Genomic DNA, 22,404 nt, shown 5'->3' with positions numbered 1-22,404 from the left:
ACTGTGTCATATACATGTATCTACATTAAAGTTCCTACTTCTAGCTAGGACCCGTGAAGATCCGGGATGGAATAGGTCCTCAGCAACCCATGCTTGCCTCAAAAGGCGACTATGATTGTCGTAAGAGGCGACTAACGGGATCGGGTGGTCAGGCTCGCTGACTTGGTTGACACATGTCATCGGTTCCCAATTGCACAGATCGATGCTCATGCTGTTGATCACTGGATTGTCTGGTCCAGACTCGATTATTTACCGACCACCGCCATATAGCTGGAATATTGCAGAGTGCGGCGTAAAACTAAACTCACTCACTCACACACTTCTAGCTACCTTAACTAACCCTGTAATGAGGTACCTTAAGGAATTTGCCCTTCTTTCATTTGCAGTCTAATTACACAAATACTGCCATGGGAACATACAGCAGGACAATTTTAAACAAAGAACCCTCTGGCTACATTAGTAAGAAAGTGAAATGGTGTTACTGTAGGTTGGAGAAATGTATGGCATATTCAGTGTGAAACGGAAAGCTACATGCCTCGAACTATCCAATAAGAAACTATAAATAGTTACTCTTCCGGTTTCATGACGTCACTGTCGGGTCAGAAAGCGTAGTCTAATGCACGACCGAACATTGTGTCACAAAGTCAACCTTAGTGATAAATGAGATGTGGATGGTGGGTGGGTTGGTTTACGCCGCTTTTACCAATATTCCAGCAATACCACGGTTGTGGGGGACACCAAAAATAGGCTTCACACATTGTACCTATGTAGGGAATCGAATCCTGGCCTTCTGCGTGACCGCCTTAACCACAGGGCCTGTAAGTCTCACAGGCGCTACTTCCAAAATTAGGCTGGTTCCCGGCTCCCTTTGCGCGCGCCAACTTGCGAGATGGGGTCCAACTTACTTCCCGTACCAGATTTCCGGTGACAAGCGTATATTCAAGAACCAGTTCGGGTTCCAAATTGCGCTACCGCCAAATATGACTTTGCTAGACCAAGTGTACAACCATGTTTGCCTGTCACAGCTGTTGACAGTCGTGATAGTTGTCTAATCTGGGGATTGTCACATCGGACATTTGTTATTCCTGCAAGGATTATAGGTTCCCTGCTGTCAACTGACAACCATGAGACCAATCGAAACGATAGGAAACTTGTCACCCGAAGTACTAATTAGGTCTCGCAAAGTGACTCGACCTACTTACGGGCCCAATTGGGCGTCCCCACCCCTCCAGATGTGGATGGTAGGCACAGATGTAAGCTCCTGGCAAGATAAGGCAATGAGGACAATGGGGTCAAAAAGAGCACAACAATGGGGAATCTATATTTTTTTTACTACTATTGCGTATATAACGAACATAATAAGATAACACGGATGATCTATGAAAACTACGATACCAAAAGGACGAACATTTGTCTAATTTGATCAGGTGTTGTTAGTGGAGAGTCTAACATGTTTTGACAGTCTAGTTTGTAATTTCCTTCAATAAATATCTCACGGAAGCTATAATCAACAAGTAATAACAATTCTTGGACGGATGGTCAGAGTCGCCCTCAAGGACCCTCGGTGATCACGTGACAGTCATGTGGTTTTCTAACCCGCTTCCTCTGCTTCCTCTTCTTCGTCGAATTCGCCTTCTTCCTCTGCAGTGGCATCCTACAAACAGAAATGGTGGCTTTAGAAAATACATGCTTTGGTGAGAGGTTAAATATATGCTGGAATAATACCATGTGAAGTCAACGTGAGTCCCATGAATATCACTTAAAACCTGGGACGCTTTTTCGTGCGTGACTGTGAGTGAGTGAATTTAGTTTTACGCCGCTTTTAGCAATATTCCAGCAGTATCACGGCGGGCTACACCAGAAATTGGCTTCACACAAGATTGTACCTATGCCGGGAATAGAACCCGGGTCTTTGGCTTGTCGGGCAAATGCTTTAACCACCAGGCTACCCCACCGCCCCTGAGTGTGACTGAAACATGTACAGGTTTGATATGCTTTACTTGAAGCGTTATATTGTGAGTGAGTAGGTTGGTTTGCCGCCGCTTTGGGCGTATGTACACGCATCCATACCTTCTCGGACATTGTCAGGCAGATTTGAAAAGGCTTTATTTAAATAACTACCGTAGTGAGAGTGATTAAACGGCTTACACCACGAGGGCATACTTATTTAATACGCGTTTAATGTATTAGGCATGATGAAGATTATCAAGGTGAGTACAAATTTACTGTTTGTAAACAGAAGTAATTGCCCTAGGGCAGTTAATCAGTGGACAATGGACATAACTTTCCCTTGTGGTTTAATTATATGTACCCCGACTGGCACTCAATATAAAGGGGATGAAACAACGAGTGGCCATCTCGAGGTCAGTACATGCGGTCAGTTATTGAAACTCATTTGAGTAAACCATATTTCCAACCTGTGTGAGCCGGGGTTAATCAAGGATAACGTTGGGTAATACTCGAAATGCATGCATACAACCTCAGATATAGTGCACAGTGGGGAATCGAACCCGGGCTTTCGATGTGACGAGCGAACGCTTTAACCACTGGGCTACCCCACCGCCCGCCAGGAGAAATCACACAACCGCCATCAGAATCGCAACAGCAATTTAAGATTAACAGGAGATTGAGAAGTTTTTTCAATCCTTAGAAAAATATTCGCGATATGTACATTTTCTGTTTAATGAGAAAGTTCATAATAACGCGTAGAACATTAGTGAAGCAAACCATCATAAAAACCGACATATTGATTCACAAGTATTAAAATCTGTATGTCCGTCAAGCATGTCAGAATACATGTGTTCGATCAACATCTATATACATTAAAACGCATTTATTTCTTGATGGGTCACAAAATGAATTAATTATTATTCATTATAACGATTTTGTTCAATGAATCACAAAGTTAAACAGTAATTCCATAATAACGTATTTTAGACCGTAACCCAGAGGTTCAGTAAGCTGATGCTCATGACGTCAATCACTGGACTGTCTCGTCCAGAATCAGTTATGTAGTTGGTATATTGCTGGGTTTAAACAATAAACAAACAAAACAGCCACAACAATATAGGTGTTATCTGCATTCGGGCTCCATTTGTGATTCCAAAAAAGCTGTTGAGGTAATTGGAAGTTATATTGAAACGGACAGCAACAAAATCTCGAGCCCATTAAAACGTGTAAGAATGTATATGAGTCACCGACATTCAAGAGGAAAACAAATAAAACGATTTACTCACATTATAAAACATAATACGGTGCACTATGCGAGCATGGCACACAATTACGCAATTGCACGGACTTCAAGTGTCCCCATCAAGTCGGTATAAGGCACGTGCTGATGTCACGAGGGCAGGGATCGGGCAGCACGTGATGCTGCAAGAAGGGCGCGGTACAGTGAAACTACGCTTCCGCTCAGCTGACGCGTTTTGTTGAAACATAATCCCAATTTTCTAAGAATTCTTTCAGTTATACACATGTTGTTGTTTGTTTATTGGCCAATTATCCCAACTCATGTCCCCTAGACCCAGCCAAACCTGCACGGGCGCATGGTTAGGATAACTAACAGAGCACACTCCATTTCTTCGTTTCGTACGTCAATTATCGCAGTGTTTTGAAACTTAAAAGCAAAATGACTTTCCCATTATGAAGAAAAAGTAAATTTGAAACATGAATTTTGTTTCAACTGTGCAGCATGTTTGGCCGCGTGGGGCTATAATCACGGAGTTATCTAGTTGAAAGCTCATTACCTTACCCTTGGCTCTTCAAACGGGAAAAGAAGAGAATCTGTTTATGTGGAATATCTTTTTTTCTTTTGAAAATGGAGAATGTAGGAACGTGTTCTTAATTTGTTTTCCTCATGTGCCTTGTTCACTGCGCTATCGTTATACCTTTACCTCCTGGCGTCGAAATTAAAATTCATAGCTAAAGATAACGGTAGTAAATTATACCTTTAATGAGAAAATGCCGTTAACGGTATTATAATCATGTGAAAAACGATTTCAGATGTTGATACGCATTTACAATATTAAGAAGCGCACGTAAAAGGTATATCCCCAATTATGACTACCATTGCCACTACTACTACTACTACTACTACTACTACAGCTGCTGCTTCTACTACTACTACTACTACTACTACTACTACTACCCGGGAACCAGTAGCCCAGCCTCAGTCGGCAAATTCACTTTGACTGTTACCAGGATCCGCTTATGACAGAGATTCAGTTTCGCCACGATTACGATCCTTGGTCGTGTTTCCTTCTGCAGAAGTGACTATGGTTTTATGCCGCTTTTCCTAAAAACGTGTCTGTGCTACACCGACTACCATAATACCTCTCTTCCCAACAGACCCGTGAAGATCTGCGTTAGACCTGATCTTCAGTAACCCATGCTTGTCGTAAGAGGCGACTAAAGGGATCGGGTGGACAGGCTCGCTGACTTGGTTCACACATGTCATCGTATCCCAATTGCGTAGATCAATGTTCATGATGTTGATCTCTGGATTTTCTCGTCCAGACGCGATTATTTACAGGCCACTGCCATATAATAGGAATATTAATGAGTGCGGCGTAAAACTAAACTCAATCACTCTATCTCTCTTCCCAACATGCTGCCTCAATACATTTTGCGCTTACCACTCTACCACCAATGATATACATCAATGTACCCCTACAACATTTGGTATTACTAACTGACTAGTACCTTCCATGGATATATACCGTCCCTACTTCGACATGTACTGCAGCCGCGGCCGCGACTGCAAGGACGGTGATAGTCTAGGACGGCGAGTACTGCTCTCTCCCCCACACTCGCGAACCTCTTTCTGCGAGACATTAAACGTGTACCACGGGCCCTTGGCAAGTAGAGGTTCGTGCATATGGTTCGTGTCCGACTTGTATGTTACACGTTCAGGAAAACATGGTGATTTATGACCCTGCAGTCAAGACGTGAGGCATCAGATAGAGGGCGTTGCTCATTGCAGGAGACCTGTGTGTCAGAGAAACAACTGAAGGGAACACTCTGGGTGCTGAGAGGACCCGGATGGTCGTCCGAGTTGTGGTAGTCGTGGAACGAGAGGATGAACTGTTGCTGGTGTAGTAGCCGCGGTAGTGCGTAGGTGTGAAACGATACACCGATAAAGTTTCCGTGCAGTGATACGATACCCGATACGGACATGGATGTATCGATACTAAAGACATCTTAAGGAATTAAGGGATTTTTTTCTTCTTATTTAATTATTTATTTCCATTTTATCATTATTATTATTATTTATTTATTTTATTTATTTATTTTGTTTATTTTGTTTATTTTATTTATTTTATTTTTGGAGGGTCTCCCATTTTGTTCTGGGAAGGTAGTGGGGCCATCAAGTTTGTACACATGTACTAGGGGGTTAGCATTTTTGTACATAATTCTACATTAAATATTTCTGCTTAAAAATTAGAGGGGGGGGGCATTGATTTTGTGCATGAGATGCATAATATACTATTAAACACATCCATGGACGAACAAAATGGTAATTTGACTAGGAGGCTGTATTTCGAGTATTTCGAAACCACTAAAATAGAGGCCATGGTGACGAAAGGTCTTTGATTGTATATAGCCAAACACCTTTGTGTCGAACTTTGATGTGCCAAGCTTACCGCTGTCTCGAAATAGAAGTTTAGTCCCTGCGAATACCTTATTTATAGTATTATAGTCATCATTTTACGGCTTTGTCGAAGTTTGGATTACCCGAAGTATTTACGTGGGTCCCTGCAACTTCGACACAAAAGTGTTTGATTGTATTTGATTATCGAACATGACGTCGATGTTACTCGGGGTCGCTGATCCTATCTGCAACTGGCTTTGAATAAGTTGCCATAAATTGCTTCTGGTTTGTTTGACATACGTATTAGAAAAGCGCATTGCTGGTACAGAACTAGTTTAGAGGTACGGTAAGAGTGACCCGCCCTTGGTATATACGAAAAGCCACAATCGCGGGGTGGAAAGCCGCTCTTGAGAGGACTGACTAAAACGGAACGTTATTCTGTCCTGAATATAATAAGGATATTACCTGGTATTGCTGGTACTCCGACACCAAGTCGTTCATGTTGGACTCGGCCTCGGTGAACTCCATCTCGTCCATACCCTCGCCCGTGTACCAGTGGAGGAAAGCCTTGCGTCGGAACATGGCTGCAATGGGAGGATCAAACGTGAAGTAAAAGTAGTGAGTGAGTTGGTGTAACACCTCTTTAAACAGTTGCTTGGTTTGTTGTTTTACGCCGCACTCAGCAATATTCCTGCTATATGGCGGCGGTCGGTATATAATTGATTCTGGACCAGACAATCCAGTGATCAACAGCTCAAGCATCGATCTTCGCAATGGGGATACGATGACACGTGTCAACCAAGTCAGCGAGCCCGACCACACGATCCTGTTAGTCGCCTCCTACGACAAGCATGGGTTACTGAAGACCAATTCTACCCCGGATCTGCAAGGGTGTATTTTAACAGTCATTTAGGTATAACACGGTGTTTCGACTTGATGTGTTCGTGGATCAGGGGTTGGGGTGGGAGGAAGGGAGAGATTAGAAGAGATGCAGGTTATTTACTATTTTGCTGAACAAACCATTTTACGCCGTTTTAGGGGCACTTCGGCGTGACGAGCTAACGCTTTAGTCACTAGGCCACCAAACCTCCCCTTACAAATATAGATCCAGGTTAGAATTGGTCTTCAGCCGCCCATGCTTGTGTTAGGAGACGACTAACAGGATCGGGTGGTTTAGACATGACTTTGTTCATGCAAGTAATTGTACCCCCAATGCGTAGATCGATGCTCATGGTGTCAATCACTGGACTGTCTGGTCCAGATTTGATTATTTACTGACCGCCGTCATGTAGCTGGAAACTTGTGAGTACGGTTAAACAACAAATAATTATACAAAAAGAAACCAGGATTCGAACATACGATCATAGTTTCCTGGCAATGTGAAGGGAAGCAACTCTGCACATCGACTTGCTTCTCCCCATACGACTGGGTCACAGCCTCAAGACCCTTTTATGTAACACTAAATATAATATCACTACGACAAAGGCGAATGTACAAAACGATGAGGAAAACGTTAAATAAATTCAGAATATAATTAAACAAATGTCACTAAACCATGTTATATGTGAAATGTTAAGTAATATCTCTTAAGGTTAAAAGAGGAAATTCTACCATAAATTAGAAATTAATGTCAACTGTAACACAATGAACAAAGGTAGATGAGAACGGCCTGTGAAGGTAATACACTATCGCATGTTTCACGGGCTTCTTTGTGTCAGTTGAACTAAAAAAATGGGCGTTACATGTGTACTTGGAAGCTGAAATATCAAAGGCGTTTATTAATTTTCAATCTGAGTTTTCATAAATTAACCGCATGTTCATGATAGTTTCGCCTTTGACTAAATTTGTAACACACGGACAGATAATGTTCTGTTTTCACTGTAATATCACATGAATTATATCTTTCAAGTATTATCATATTTCTGGGGAGGATCAAATTGCATATTTTGCACAAACTGGGCATAAACTCAGCAACGTACTGCCTCCTATTGAAGAGTAATGGACAGATATCCCGCCATAAAGAACAAGCTTAAATTTTATTATGCACATTTCGTTTCCTTTGTCGCGGCATAATGCAAGATAACGATGTAACAGGCCATAAAAACGGAGGCAAGGAGAACGGGCGTGTTGCTATCTAACTCTCGCTGTATAACAAGCCAGATAGGCGGCATATCGTGCTTATGAAAAATAATAAATCATATTCGTGTTCTGGAATATCGTGTTGTGGGCTGCATGTCGTTTTTTCATGTGTGTATAATATGCAGGATTTAAGGCGAGAGAGGGTTGGCAAAATGATAACAAGTTTGTCTAAGACGTTTCATTATATTCCTGCTTTCGACCCATGAAGAGATCTTGAGTATGAGAACACACACTTATGTGTACGACCAACTATCATAGGTCGCTTTGGGTTTGGTCGGAGGTGTGTGGGTTGGTTTGGATACATGTATCGGTTTGAGAAAATATATTAATCAAAGTGAAAGGTGTGTCCAGACATTAATTCTGCCGATTCTATCTTTAAGGGATTGAGAAATAAATACTACGGCTTCAATAACATAATAATTGTATTTTTTACTACTAATAAGCATGATTTTTTAAAAATGATTTAAATATGCGATAAAGAAAGCTGTTTCTATAAGATACCGAGTCTGCATCATACACAAACACTGATGAAAGTTTAATTTATTGCCGAATTATCAAACTCTTACAAATTAATTTATTTTTAGTCCTAGGAATTTCTAACACATTTCTGTAATATTAGAACGAATGGACCTTTTGTGTAAACGTTATGAATTCATCATAGTTTCTTCATTACAAAAATTGCATTCATTTTGACACCTATAATCACTGAAGGTAACCACTCATTATATACGGTGTAAATAATCCGATGACTGTGTATACACATGCGTTTCGGTTTTGTCATTGTTCTGTGGTAAGACTTTCGATAAATTCGACAGGCAAGACCCCATTGAAATCGCGATCTGTTTGGCGGCAGTGCCTCAGTATAGAGTAAGGCTGCACGAGTAGTCTACCCTTCATAACAACACCAGCGTCTGTACGTGATCGCTGCTCTCACCTGTGAACTGCTCAGACACCCGTTTGAAGAGTTCCTGAATAGCTGTGGTGTTCCCGATGAACGTTGCAGACATCTTCAGACCGCGTGGCGGGATGTCGCAGACGGCGGTCTTGACGTTGTTGGGAATCCATTCCACGAAGTAGCTGCTGTTCTTGTTCTGAACGTTGAGCATCTGCTCGTCAACCTCTGGAAACAGCGGATCAAGAATGCCGGATATATTTTATACCCACAACCTGTGACGAGTCAAAAAGCTGCCTACCACGAAGCTAAAGGCCGTCTCCACTGTGAATGGGATTTCTCATTCCAAAGTGTATTCAGGGTCATTTCTTGAGAATAATGGTGTTGGGAGTCCGTAGCGACAAGAAACTAGAGAGTCGCTTGCGTGTTTGTCTGACATCAGTATTGGAAGGATACAGAGTTTGCCTGGCCTCGATTGTTACCCGAAAATCTTGACATACTGCACACATGCTGTGGGAATACCTACTCTAAATAGATACCCTTCCCGAGAAGATGGCGCTGACAGTGTAACAGCAGGGTTACCTGTCCTTAATGGAATCCTTCCTCTGAAGATGGAGCTGTCAGTGAACCAGCAGGAGTACTTACCCTTCATGGACATCTTTCCCCAGAAGATGGCGCTCACAGTGCAAAAGCAGGGTTACCTACCCTTCATGGACATCCTTCCCCTAAAGATGGCGCTCACAGTGCAAAAGCAGGGTTAACTACCCTTCATGGACACATTTCCCCGGAAGAAGGCGCTGACAGTAAGCCAGCAGGATTACCTACCTTTCATGGGCACATTTCCCCGGAAGATGGAGCTGATAGTGAGCCAGCAGGATTACCTACCTTTCATGGACATCCTTCCCCTGAAGATGGAGCTGACTGTGAGGTAGCGACCATGCCTGGGGTCACATGCCGCCATCATGTTCTTGGCATCAAATATCTGCTGTGTGAGTTCTGGGACGGTCAAAGCGCGGTACTGTTGACTTCCACGGGAGGTAAGGGGAGCGAATCCAGGCATGAAAAAGTGAAGACGTGGGAAGGGTACCATGTTGACCGCAATCTTCCTCAAATCTGCATTCAGCTGGCCTGTCAAATATCAACAGCTTAACCTTTGATATAGATTAACTTTAATTAGTATTGCTATTCAGATTTCTAACAATTATACACCTTATATCCAGACGAAATTTATGCATACATGTATATGTTGTTGATTTTGTTTTTTAAGTGGACTTTTAAATTAATATGAAGTAATATGAAGCATGTAAACCCTACTAACAATTATACGGAAAACTAATTAGATTGAGTTTGTAATTCTGAATACAGGTAACAGTATCAGTGACCTTCACGCGCCCCCCTACCTGGGAACCTGAGACACGTGGTGACCCCTGACATTGTGGCTGAGATGAGGTGGTTGAGGTCGCCGTAGGTGGGGGTGGTCAGCTTGAGGGTCCTGAAGCAGATGTCGTACAGAGCCTCGTTGTCGATGCAGTAGGTCTCGTCGGTGTTCTCGACCAGCTGATGGACAGACAAGGTGGCGTTGTACGGCTCCACAACTGTGTCCGATACCTGGAACAACAATACACACCTTTCTTATGTTCTGAACTTTGATATGGAGTTAGCCTGAGATCATTTGGCTGAGACCCGTGAAGGTCCGGGTTAGAATGTGCCTTCAGTAACCCATGCTTGTCGTAAGAGGCGACTAACAGGATCAGGTGGTCAGGCTCGCTGACTTGGTTGACACATCTCATCGGTTCCCAACTGTGCAGATCGATGCTCATGCTGTTGATCACTGGATTGTCTGGTTCAGACTCGATTATTTTCAGACCGCCGCCATATAGCTGGAATATTGCTGAGTGCGGCGTAAACCTAAACTCACTCACTCATTTGGCTGAAATAATACCCATGCGGCGTAAATTCACGCACGTATTTGGCAGTCCATGCATGTTGGATGCTGGCCATCTGACACTTAATTGTCTGTTAACATAATAAATACGCTAATTACACAGACAACGTTAACGATTCACATGTATCTCCAGCAACAACGTCTAGATCTATCCGTGAAGATCTGGGCTAGAATCGGTCTTCAGCAACCCATGCTTGTCGGATGAGTCGACTAACGGGATCGGGTGGTCAGGCTCGCTGACTTGTTTGACACATGTCACGGTATCCAATTGTGTAGATCGATGCTCATGCTGTTGATCACTGGCTTGTGATTATTTACATACCACCGTCATATAGCTTGAATATTGATGAGTGTGGCATTAAACAACAAGCAAACAAACGTTAGATTTAGACTTGGCTGGGCGTCTTAGAACGATTATCGACTTTCTTTCTTGATTGTATGTGATGAAACAATGTCAGACTCCATAATTTCTAGGTCTGTCTGTACCATATCTGCTTAAACAGTAACTGCGTTTTGTGAACAGGGTAACCAGTCAATGTCTTCGGTGTGTAATATGCTCACCTTTGGCGATGGAACAACTGAGAATGTGTTCATGATTCTGTCGGGATACTCCTCCCTGATCTTGCTGATGAGGAGGGTACCCAGCCCCGCACCTGTACCCCCGCCCAGTGAGTGAGTGAGCTGGAAGCCCTGGATACAATCGCAACTTTCCGCCTCTTTCCGGACCACATCGAGAACCGAGTCAATGAGTTCGGCTCCTTCCGTGTAGTGACCCTTGGCCCAGTTGTTGCCAGCTCCGCTCTGACCTGAAGCACCAGAGAGGTAACACTTTGCCATAGTTACTTTGTAACTTTCAAGGCTGATCTTTGGCTGAAGTAGTTTGAATAGTAGGATATGGGCAAATAAGGTTCATATTGCTTCCTGAGAATAGTGCCAGACAGACTTACCGAAAACAAAGTTGTCTGGTCGGAAAATCTGTCCGAAAGGTCCTGACCTGACAGAGTCCATGGTGCCAGGTTCCAGATCGATCAGGATGCTCCTCGGGACATACTTCCCGCCTGCAAAACACCAAACATAAATGATGATTGCAGTGAAAATACAAATTAATAATGGCAGTAAAACCACTATTTTGTACCAGTATATGTAAGTCTTGACAGAAATATGTATTATTCTGAGAAATTGGAACTATCTCCCACAGTATATTGTTCATTTTAGTCCAGGTCCAGACGAGGTAGCTGGTACAAATATTCACAATAATATTTGTCGCAGTTTTATTTTTGGCATTCAGAACTCTCAATTTATATTATTTTTAATATCAGATATGCTTGTTCGATTGTTACACTCAATCATACATATAATATAAAAGCTTCTTTGTATTTCAATTGATAACGAAGTTCACCTGACGTCATCTACGGAGAAGTTCCCAGATCTTCACGCACTGAGGTACCATTTGGAGTAAAGAGCAGTTATAAAGGGATTGATATGTATGCTTTATCAAATGTTAGGAGACTTGGTTTTACAGGAAATGCCATTTTCCCGAGCGTGATGTTGCATGATGCGATATGGTCATAACAGTATTTAAACTAAGAGCCCCGATACTTAATGCACTTTAAAAATTCAACGTGAAAAACGTTGACATCAATCGAAGCGAACGTACAATCCGCCACATTTCCACATCGGACATATTCGGGCGGCCTGCATTGAATTACATAACGCTTAGAGTCCATCTCTATCAACTTCATTTATGCAACAACTGCTTTAAACATGATGGTGTTGTAAGTGGTGTATCTGTTTCAAATCAATTATCTTCTTATGACTTACGATTGGGAGACTTATTTACATATGGCACTGAGAATTACAGGACCATGGTATCATACCCCTGGGAACCCAGTAAAATGAGGATCGGATTTTTTCATTTTGATCGTTGGATCGTTGTTCGTGATATTAACCACGCGATTATTTGCAAAACAGATAAAACTTGTATGTTGACGAATGCAATGCTCCCTTATCACGTACTATCTCGCCTACAGGTGAAGCATAGATGTTGGGATTGTTTTCATGTTATATGAAGGAGATTCTGAAACGTTATGTTACCTGTTGCTTCGTTGTAGTAGACGTTGATTCTCTCCAACTGGAGGTCGGAGTCGCCATGGTAGGTGCCGGTAGGGTCAATGCCGTGCTCGTCGGAGATCACTTCCCAGAACTGCGCAAACAAAACCAAAACATGGCTTGTATATTTACAAGGATTCAAAACATAAATAGTTTCGTTTCACGAAAGTGAATATTATTCACACAATATATAAAAAAACACATTATAGTCGACCTGGTGGAATGAGAGTATCAATCATTCCGATCAAATCAAACCAACATCGATCCAAGACAGAACATTGGAACATCGAGCGGTTGAAAATTAAAATGGGATACAGCGTCCCGGTGACGTTGTCTTAGTACTACGACTTCATCTACGATTGTAGTTGCACTAATGTCACGTAGTGGAATACCCCCTTTGCCATCATACCGGTTTAGATCGTCAGTCTACTCTCAAGGCAAACAGACCATCAGCTGTTCATCGAGACAGACAGATCACCAACTGACGACAATCCATGTGTTCAGACCTAATGAGTTCCTTCCACTGAATCATTGAACATTCCAGGGAATGTACTTTTTGTTAGGAAAGTTGTTTGTAACACTTGCCAGTTTTACTCGAAGTTAATTGAAAGATCTAATCCAAACTCGTTTTTCTAATTCTCATCTCGACAGTTGTCGTCTGCTGAGTAATGGCATCGTCTGCTCCGCAAGCCAAATACAAACGTGGTCGTCTGTGCACCAAGAAGACAATCTATATTCGAAGACAAAATCAAATGGCACCACACTGAAAGGATGCTCGAATCCTTTTCGGCTGGGTCGGACTAACGAACCATGCATGTTTCAAAAATATCCGTCAATCAGCGTTAGCTCATTTGACCTACGAGGGCAGAAAATACTCTATTAGCTGTCTCTCACTCTCTGATCCCCGACATTACCCACCTACCTTCTTTTCATCATGGACTATTTTGCTTTACGGCCCAAGAAGAACATTAACGTAAGTTTCTTGACAACTAATCCCTCTGCCCGTGATTAATAGCTCGAGATAGTCCGCTCTTTCTTCTATATTTCCAAATCATTACACCCCGCCGGACGGGAAATTGTCAATAGTCTGTCCAAGAAAAGTGCTAATCCCTAACATTAAGATACACCGTTTAGGTTGGGAAGTAGAACTGCTTTCTTAATCTTGGTCTGGTCATCCACACCATGCGTCAGGTCATCCACACCATGCACAGATGAAATTGACCTGACCCGTGACAAAACCCTGATAACTTCTGGCACTGTGGTCGTCGTTGAAACTTTTGAAGGTGACACTGAAGACCCTGGTTCTATTGTCCGACAGAAATGGGCTTCACATGTGAAGAATCGAACAGGGGCTGGTCGTGACTAGCGGATGCATTAGAACCGCTTGGCTACCCTACCGCTGAGTGAGCTTTTAGCTCCAATATTTCAATGCGCTACGCGTGATATTTCTGAAATTGCTGCACATGCATGCGCAATGTTCAACTAATAACATGCAAGTACTGTGAAGCTCTTGATATCCGGGAGCGGTGGGGGGTGACCTAGTGGTTAAAGCGTTCGCTCGTCATGGCGAAGAACCGGGTTCGATTTCCCACAAGAGCGCAGTGTGTGAAGCCCATTTCTGGTGTCCCCCGCCGTGATATTTCTGGACTATTGCTAAAATCGGCACAAAACTAAACTCACTCACTCACCCTTGATATCCGTAAAAAACATAACCTAGTACGTATTTCACACGTATTCGCGGTTTAAGTGGCCCACTTGGAGCACCGTGGTCAATTATAAATCTATGACTTAACAGAGCTAACAACCTCTGCTTGTGTACGGCACTCTTTAATGAAGCATCAAGTATACACACGATAATATACAGTATTATTGGTATTGGTGGCTGCCTAGATTTGCCGTAATCCAGGTAATTTCTTTGGTCAAATGAAGTTTAAGGCTGAGAACTAACGTATCTGTCACGATGTCGGACATGCCGATAGCTAGCCTATAGAATACGGGGATTTGTGGTAATCTTCAATCCGATGAAGTCAAGATAAGGACAGGTGACTAATCCGCCACAATCCTGTCAAGTTGTTGTGACCGCTGGTCAGCTAGTCAGTAGAAGGGACACCAGCGGTGTCGGCCCGTGAAAGCGATATTTCAATTTTTAGTATACCCGGTAAAGCGTCAAACCAGGTTCTGTGGGGTATTGCCGGGAAAACGTCAACATGATAGTTGCAAAGAAAACATCAGATTACGGTAAATGAGTTGAGCGTCCATGTGTTTGGTATGTTAAACAAACATGTGAGAAGTTCTGTTTGATCTAGATTAATCCTATTAAAATGTGAGAAGCCATGTTATAAGTAAAGAAAGATTTTAAAAACAAACAGTTTGACCAAATAGATCAGACAGCTTAATATTTTGTTACTTTGTTGTGTAAACTATAAATTGACATTGAGTTCATCCTTATAGTTTCATCCCTTATAAATATGAAGTGAAGGACTGACTGACTGACTGAGTTTAGTTTTACGCCGCTTTTAGCAATATTCCAGCAACATATAACATTGGCATTGAGTTCATCCTCTTCGGCGTAGTTTCATCCCCACCGCCCCTGAAGTGAAGGAATGATCGTTACTAAAATGGCTAATACACAGGTTCGAATTACATTCGTGGAGACGGTCAGAGGCGGTAAACACTCCAGTCCTTGAAGAATGACCTCATCAGCAACCAGATTGGCAAGGTTGATTACAGTGACAATGAACATGATTTGCAGTGATATGTTTTGTCATATATCAAATATATCAGTTCAAATATATGCTGTATCATCAGTATTAATTTATTTATATTAACTACGGTACGGTTCAATAAAACTCTAAATCATTCAAATTCTTTTGTCTCTGATGTTCTTACTCAGAGCCGGGAAAGCCCCAATAAAAAATCACTGAACCAAAAATATTGCCGGAAAAACCCTTCTGTATTCTACCTATATAATTTGAAATGTCGCTTTCCCGGCCCATAACCATACCAGCAGGGGATCTAACACGCCCAATACATGACTGCACGAACCTCACTCAGATAGTGCGATGGGTTATAGCATGAATGCACAGGTCACAGGTTGACAGCATGAATGCAAAAATGAAACTTTAGTCGGGCGCGAATGCTAATAACATGAATGTTCAGGTCACATTAAGGGCGATGGGGCAGCCTGGTGGTTAACTCGTCACGCCGAAGACACGGTTTCGATTCCCCACATGGGCACAATGTGTGAAGCCCATTTCTGGTGTCTCCCGTCCTGGAATATTGCTATAAACTGAAAAACACTCTCTCATCAGGTCCCCTCATGCATAAAGATGAATTAAAGAGTGCGATGGTTTACAGCATGGAGAATTCACCGTCAAGAAGAGCTATACTTGTCCAGCCAAGAGCGGAGTTACTCGCATGCATTGCCATTTTTAAGTTTAATGGGTGGTGAATCGAAATGTAACACATATGCATAATTTAAACTGACTGGAGAATGAGTGAGTGAGTGAATGAGTTTTGTTTTACGCCGCGCTCAGCAATATTCCAACTATATGGCGGCGCTGATTGGAGAATGACCCAAGGGTTAGACATGAATGTTCCACAACACATGATATTCTTGATGAACCACTTCTAACATCCACAAGCTGCCGAATTTGATCAGCGACTCACTGAGAAGAATTATTTGAGAAAAATCCATGACTGACCCCGAAAGTCAAAACGACATATCAGTTTATAAACAATGTTGTATTTTATCACAACGGGTGACTCAAAGTGTTTCAACCACACGATCGGATTTATAGGTGTGAGGGGGTGGATTCTTTCCGTTCAAACGTCCATCAGCTGGATGACCTTGAGATACAAACAAGCGTGCGTGGACTAGCAGGACCCCGTTTCACAAAGCTCTCGTAAGCCCAAGATCTCGTAACTTTTCTGGTAGCATTCGTACCTCCTGTACTGTAACATAGGGAGTACGAATGATACGAGAAAGGTTACGAGATCTTGTGCTTACGAGAGCTTTGTGAAACGGGGCCCAGGGCCTCGTTTCACGAAGGGATCGTAACGCTAAGGAAATCGTAAGACCCATACTTTAACAAAGACTTACGACGGCCGTAGCGCTTCGATCGCTTTGTGGAACGGGGCACTGGGCCGTTGAACAAAACAACCTTAGCGCTCAGGTGATCGTAACTCCCATACTTTAACATCTAGACCTACGACATTTTTGGTGCTAAGGTGATCATAACTCCCATACTTTAACATCTAGACTTACGACAGTTTTAGCGCTAAGGGGATCATAACTCCCATACTTTAACATCTAGACCTACGACATTTTTGGTGCTAAGGTGATCGTAACTCCCATACTTTAACATCTAGACTTACGACAGTTTTAGCGCTAAGGTGATCGTAACTCCCATACTTTAACATCTAGACAGTTGTAGCGCTAAGGTTGTTTTGTACAACGGCACCCAGGACTTCGAATAGATGACAATGGTCCTGCAACTGGCTTCAAATATACGTTGTGTATTCCAAGAAGACGATGGATTCATGTAATGCCATTAACAGAAAAAACATGACTAACTTATTCTGAAATATTGTACAAACGGTTCGAATGTACGGCTGGTGTTTCCATAACAAGTCTTAGCTTAAATCAGTTGAGCACATATCGTGCAAAGTTCAAATTATTACCGTCCTCTCTCGGGTCTAAACTGCTTCAAAGAGAGCTTAACACAAACACCGCTGTATCCTTTGATTAAGTAATTACAGGTAACCATATATACAACAGGTAGATTCTAGATATGTGCAGAACAGCGCCGCGAGATGTAATGGAGAGATATACCGTGTCAAGCTCCATGTGAGATACTATTGTCTCACCTCTGTGAGATTCTATCTGGGAACCCACAGGCCGCATGGCAAGTACGGATTGTGTGGAACAATAGGAAATATGCTTCCTTTGTTTTCACAAGTTGAACTAACTGTGGGATTATATATAGAGCTTCACTTTAGTATGTTTTCTTTTATTTACGTCAGGGGCGGTGTGGTAGCCTAGTGGTTAAAGCGTTCGCTCGTCACGCTGAAGACCCGGGTTCGCTTCCCCACATGGGTACAATGTGTGAAGCCAATTTCTGGTGTCCCCCGTCGTGATGTTGCTGAAATATTGCTAAAAGCGGCGTAAAACTAAACTCACTCACTCACTTGTTACGTCATGACGATAAATATTGTATTTGACAATAACACCAACAATAATAATCAAAATCATCATTCTGATTGACCCGCATTAGCTTCGAGCCGTGGCATTTAATCCTTAAACCCATTCACCTCCTAATCCTACCAGGTACCCAGTCATTGCTTGGTAAAAATAGTCATTCGGATTCACACGTTCAAAAACAAAAATTATTTGTGTCAGATATCAAGTGATTAAGGCTTAAAACTGAGGTACTCGTTTGGCAGTCGCCAAAGCATCTATCATTCTCTGTGAGACTTCTCAATGGCAGGGTTAACGCTGATTGTGACGTGTGTCTGCTGGATGGCGTATTGGTGTTAATCACCTGAAGTGTTCTAGGTGTGGGAGAGAGGCCATTACCCGTAGTCTGCAACACGAACTAGGTGCACACTCGTCCCCATTGACAGAACATGTTCTCAGCTTGACACGCTTCCATGGGGCGGTATATTCTCACGAGCAGGCATCTGTTATTGCTGGGCGAAGTTATCTGAATAATGGGTGCTCCACGATTCGACGAAGTCTTCCAGGTATACATTAGTTACGTAGCTGATCATGAATTGTAAAGCGACAAAACTGAAATGTTGAGCATGTCGTGCGCACATCGTTACCACTTCCTAATATGCTTCAGTTACATTTTTAGGGAAGGCTTCCTGATTCTACTGGTTGCAAGGAAATTGCATTCTTGACCAAACCGAGACGCCTCGTTTAAGTTCAACAAGTTCATGACTGAAGTAGTAGTAGTCCTTCTCTAGCAGTAGCAGTAGTGAGATGAGGTGAAATTGGGTTTAACGTCGTGCTTGAGAATATTTCGCTCATATGACGACGTGCATGCGTGTGTATGTGTATGTGCGGCTGCTTGTACTAGCCCAGACTTAAGCTGGTTTTATAGTGCTAGCCCACTGAGATACCATGCCGCAGTGAAGCATGAATACCCTACTCAGACACATTATACTGACTCCGAGCCGACCAGTCCTCGTTGTACCCATTAATGCCGAGCGCCAGGCAGGACCAACAAGTACCATATTTTAACGTCTTTTGGTATGACGCGGCCGGGGATCGAACCCGCGACCTTCCGCTCTCCGGGCGGACGCTCTAACCACTACACCACGGAGGCGGCTGTAGTAGTAGTAGCAGTAGCAGTAGCAGTAGCAGTAGCAGTAGCAGTAGCAGCAGCAGCAGTAGTAGTAGTAGTAGTAGAAGAAGAAGGATTAAAACTTGATCAGCTGTCTTGTATTAATCTTCCCAAAAATGCCACGCGTTAGGTCGAATATAAAACCAAGTTTGACCGTAACACAAATACCTAACGGTTAAGTCATTCTGTGAACAACACTTCTCTCCTTCTCCACCCCTCACGGGTCTCAGGACCCCAGAAATACCCAGACAGAAGAGATGGTGGGAATCAAGACGAAACACAGAACTCATGAGTGTTTGGCCTAAGCCCAATTAGACCACTCACACACCAACACACCTACTGAACGCATGGCCTATGACTTCCTCAACCTCGTTACCACTTCACGGTCTCCGGGAGACTTCTACAACCGAAATTTCACAAGCTGCGAAAAACAAACCCCTAAAGACCCACAAGGACTGTCAGACACCAGACAACCTTTACCCATTCCAGGGGCTTAAATTTCCATTTCTGTCCACCCGACTCCGGTTTGTTGAAGATCTACCCACGAGGTTGGTTACGGGTGAAAGCTACCCCGCTAAGACTGCCGTCACCAGACAATGCAAGAGTGGTTCACAACGTTTATCTACGTTTCCGATAGTTTACACTTTCGTTCCTTGTTCACGCTGCGTCACATGACAAATGCCAGCCGTTACTTGTCAAATGTTTGAATAAGAGAGCTGTTTCGTTTATCTGTCCTTCTCAACTGTCTGGCTCTTTGAAAGGAACTATTTGAGTGACAGATGAAATCAGCACGTCTAGTTGACTCGAGTGCCCTTGTTATGACATGTGTTAACAGGCAAACACTAAATTAAATCATTTTCAATAAAACATCGATAATTATTCGACACTTCAGCAATAATACAACTTAAAATCTTCACCTTTTCATCTGAATATATTAAACTATTTATGATAACAAAAGTGATTTCGTTTGGAGGTGTAAACTCCTTACACTGGCAAAGATGTGTGAAGCTTAGGGTCATTACGAGACAAATGAACCATGCATTAACATTTCCATTGTGTTTGAACGGAACAGCGAGACCCCCTGAGCTTATGGTCACACATGAAGGATATCTTTACAGTTTACTTGAAGGATATATTGACTTTTTGTTTGTTTCGCTGCTTCTTTGAAGTGACGGTTATAGATAAGGACACACATGTTGCTGTCTCTCTGTGTGTTTAAAAGCAAGTTTTATGAAACATGTTTGATTACCCGGAGATAATGCTGAAAGGGTAATTTGATAAAGAACTTTAGAAAGGACTACCTTTGATAACCGTTGCTTGAGTGCAGTGTGAGGGTTGTAAAGTAACCAGTAAAAAATGACTCCGACAATTCGAAGAATGTTCTTTTACGCCGCAATCGCAACATTCCAACAGTACCACGGAGCCTGGCAATCACAGGCTGGAAGTATGAGCCATTCCACATCGGGATAATGACACTGTCTGACCAACCAATCCCCAATTTAGTCTACTCTTACGACAAGGATGATCTTCTGTATTCTAACCCGGGACCGCGCATGCTCACTCTAGTATTGATGATGTAATAAAGATTTCTGTATTCAAAATGTGCTTGGGGATTCCTGGCTGGAGAATTGCCACGTCACCAACAACGTTTAATTAATGATCGAATGGTTGCAATGCCTGAATGCCATGGCTTATTGGGAGTAAAAGTGCTCTCATAATATTGATCACTGGTTCGTCGTGTCAAGATTCGATCACCTACAAATGCAATCAACGTATTCTATTATCCTGAAACGGTACTGACGTTTTAAATGAACTTTACTCACGGATTGAATTCCTATTTATCAAATACCTCAAACTCTAACATCGCTGTATATTCATTGTGATGTGAAACATCGACATCTAAACACAGAAACCAGAATCTCAACATTCTCAGCAAGAACCAAAGCAGAATTGATGGCCTGTGTGATTAAAATTATATGGTATCCACGCACGATCTGATCAAAATATACAGCAACAAAATAACCGATTGATACAATAGTACAGATTATTATAAAAAAAATTTTAAAAAGCCCAGCCCACTTGCCCTAGTTCCCATAGTTGTTCACTTGTATGCAATCAACAACTAATCAATTTTGCTCAACAACAGTTCTCCGTTGATTGACGAGTTCATTACGATCTGATATTTGGCTGAATGGATTTATCCCTAGCACGCTATCGATATTTTTGTGGAATATTAAGCATTGTATTATATGATACAACTAAGACATAATCTGTCGGAATTATTTTTTCGATTTATAATAACTATGGCAATAATATAACAATACAGCTTGTTAACACAATCAATCCATTGAAAACAATATTTATCGCTTGGTTGGAACTGCTACAGTTTATGAGGAACATATTTACAATTAGACCCATGGATTTGTGACGGAGACATTCATTTAGGTACATTTTTTAAATGGCATTGTCCGTATTAGCGAGGAAACTGTCATACTGGATCCGGTGTATTTCAATGAAGAAAGCTTAATACAAGGAGTTAGAAAGTTAAATTGAATGAGAACTTTTTCAACCGTTGATTGCAAAAAAAAATATTTCTTAAAAAAAATATTCTCTATTATACTGTTATTTCGTTATAACCTCTGAATCATATGAGATGTGTTCACATAAAGATAGTTTTACGATTATTTCCCAAATCAAGGTATTGTGACTGACATTTATCAGGTTCTAAATTAAAATTAATGTATTCATAATATCATGTTTTGTTATAACAGTCTTTAAGCCAGGATATCAGTAATGATCTTATCATATACTGTTATTGAGCGAAATTGTATGTTCAAGAAAGTGTACTTTGAATTTTTTTCCTTTTTGTCTGGAAATATCAGTTATTAACAAACAATTAAGAAAGTACTGTTTACCTTTGCACCAATTTGGTTGCCACACTGTCCAGCTTGCATATGTACGATTTCCCTCATGACTGCTGTTGTGTTGCAAGCACACGCCTCAGATGTAAATGTCAAATCTCCTCAACCACAGTTCGTGTTAGTTGATACCCGTGTTTTATACCCGCCACTACCCGCTCAAATCACCAGCGGCTTAACTACCCGTAAAGAAATAGTCCCAGTTTTAAAAATACCGTTACCGTTTACTTTTTTACACATAGTCAATACATTTCCTACATAAGAACAGAATATGTCTTTCGGCTGTTTTCAAATTGCTTTGGTGTGAAGACAGTAGATACCCTTCGATGAGGAGGTACACTTTTGTGGCGCAGGAATATATCGAAGAGGGGTTATTGACAAATGTTGGAATGGGACATGTAGGAAGCGGTTGGACGGTTGCTACTGTAAACAGGTGACACTGTTTGGGCATGTTATGGGTT

At 42.1% G+C, this 22,404-nt stretch overlaps 1 protein-coding gene across 1 annotated transcript; it reads right to left on the bottom strand.

The window, feature by feature from the left end:
- Positions 1-1,314: 1,314 nt before the first annotated feature.
- On the bottom strand, positions 1,315-22,077 carry LOC124262241 (tubulin beta chain-like). Its single transcript, XM_046696723.1, has 9 exons — positions 21,941-22,077; positions 12,661-12,769; positions 11,514-11,624; positions 11,128-11,372; positions 10,022-10,229; positions 9,507-9,749; positions 8,664-8,849; positions 6,056-6,174; positions 1,315-1,654 (listed from the first exon to the last, which is right to left on the bottom strand). The coding sequence occupies exons 1-9, from the start codon at positions 21,995-21,997 to the stop codon at positions 1,592-1,594; spliced, it is 1,341 nt and encodes a 446-aa protein (XP_046552679.1). The 5' UTR covers positions 21,998-22,077; the 3' UTR covers positions 1,315-1,591.
- Positions 22,078-22,404: the final 327 nt, after the last annotated feature.

Source organism: Haliotis rubra, unplaced genomic scaffold (genome assembly GCF_003918875.1).
Source record: "Haliotis rubra isolate DU_JTF1 unplaced genomic scaffold, ASM391887v1 Scf829, whole genome shotgun sequence".
Taxonomy (NCBI): Eukaryota; Metazoa; Mollusca; class Gastropoda; order Lepetellida; family Haliotidae; genus Haliotis; species Haliotis rubra.
Note: the sequence above shows the minus strand (reverse complement) of the source record. Positions and strands in the feature narration are given on the sequence as shown.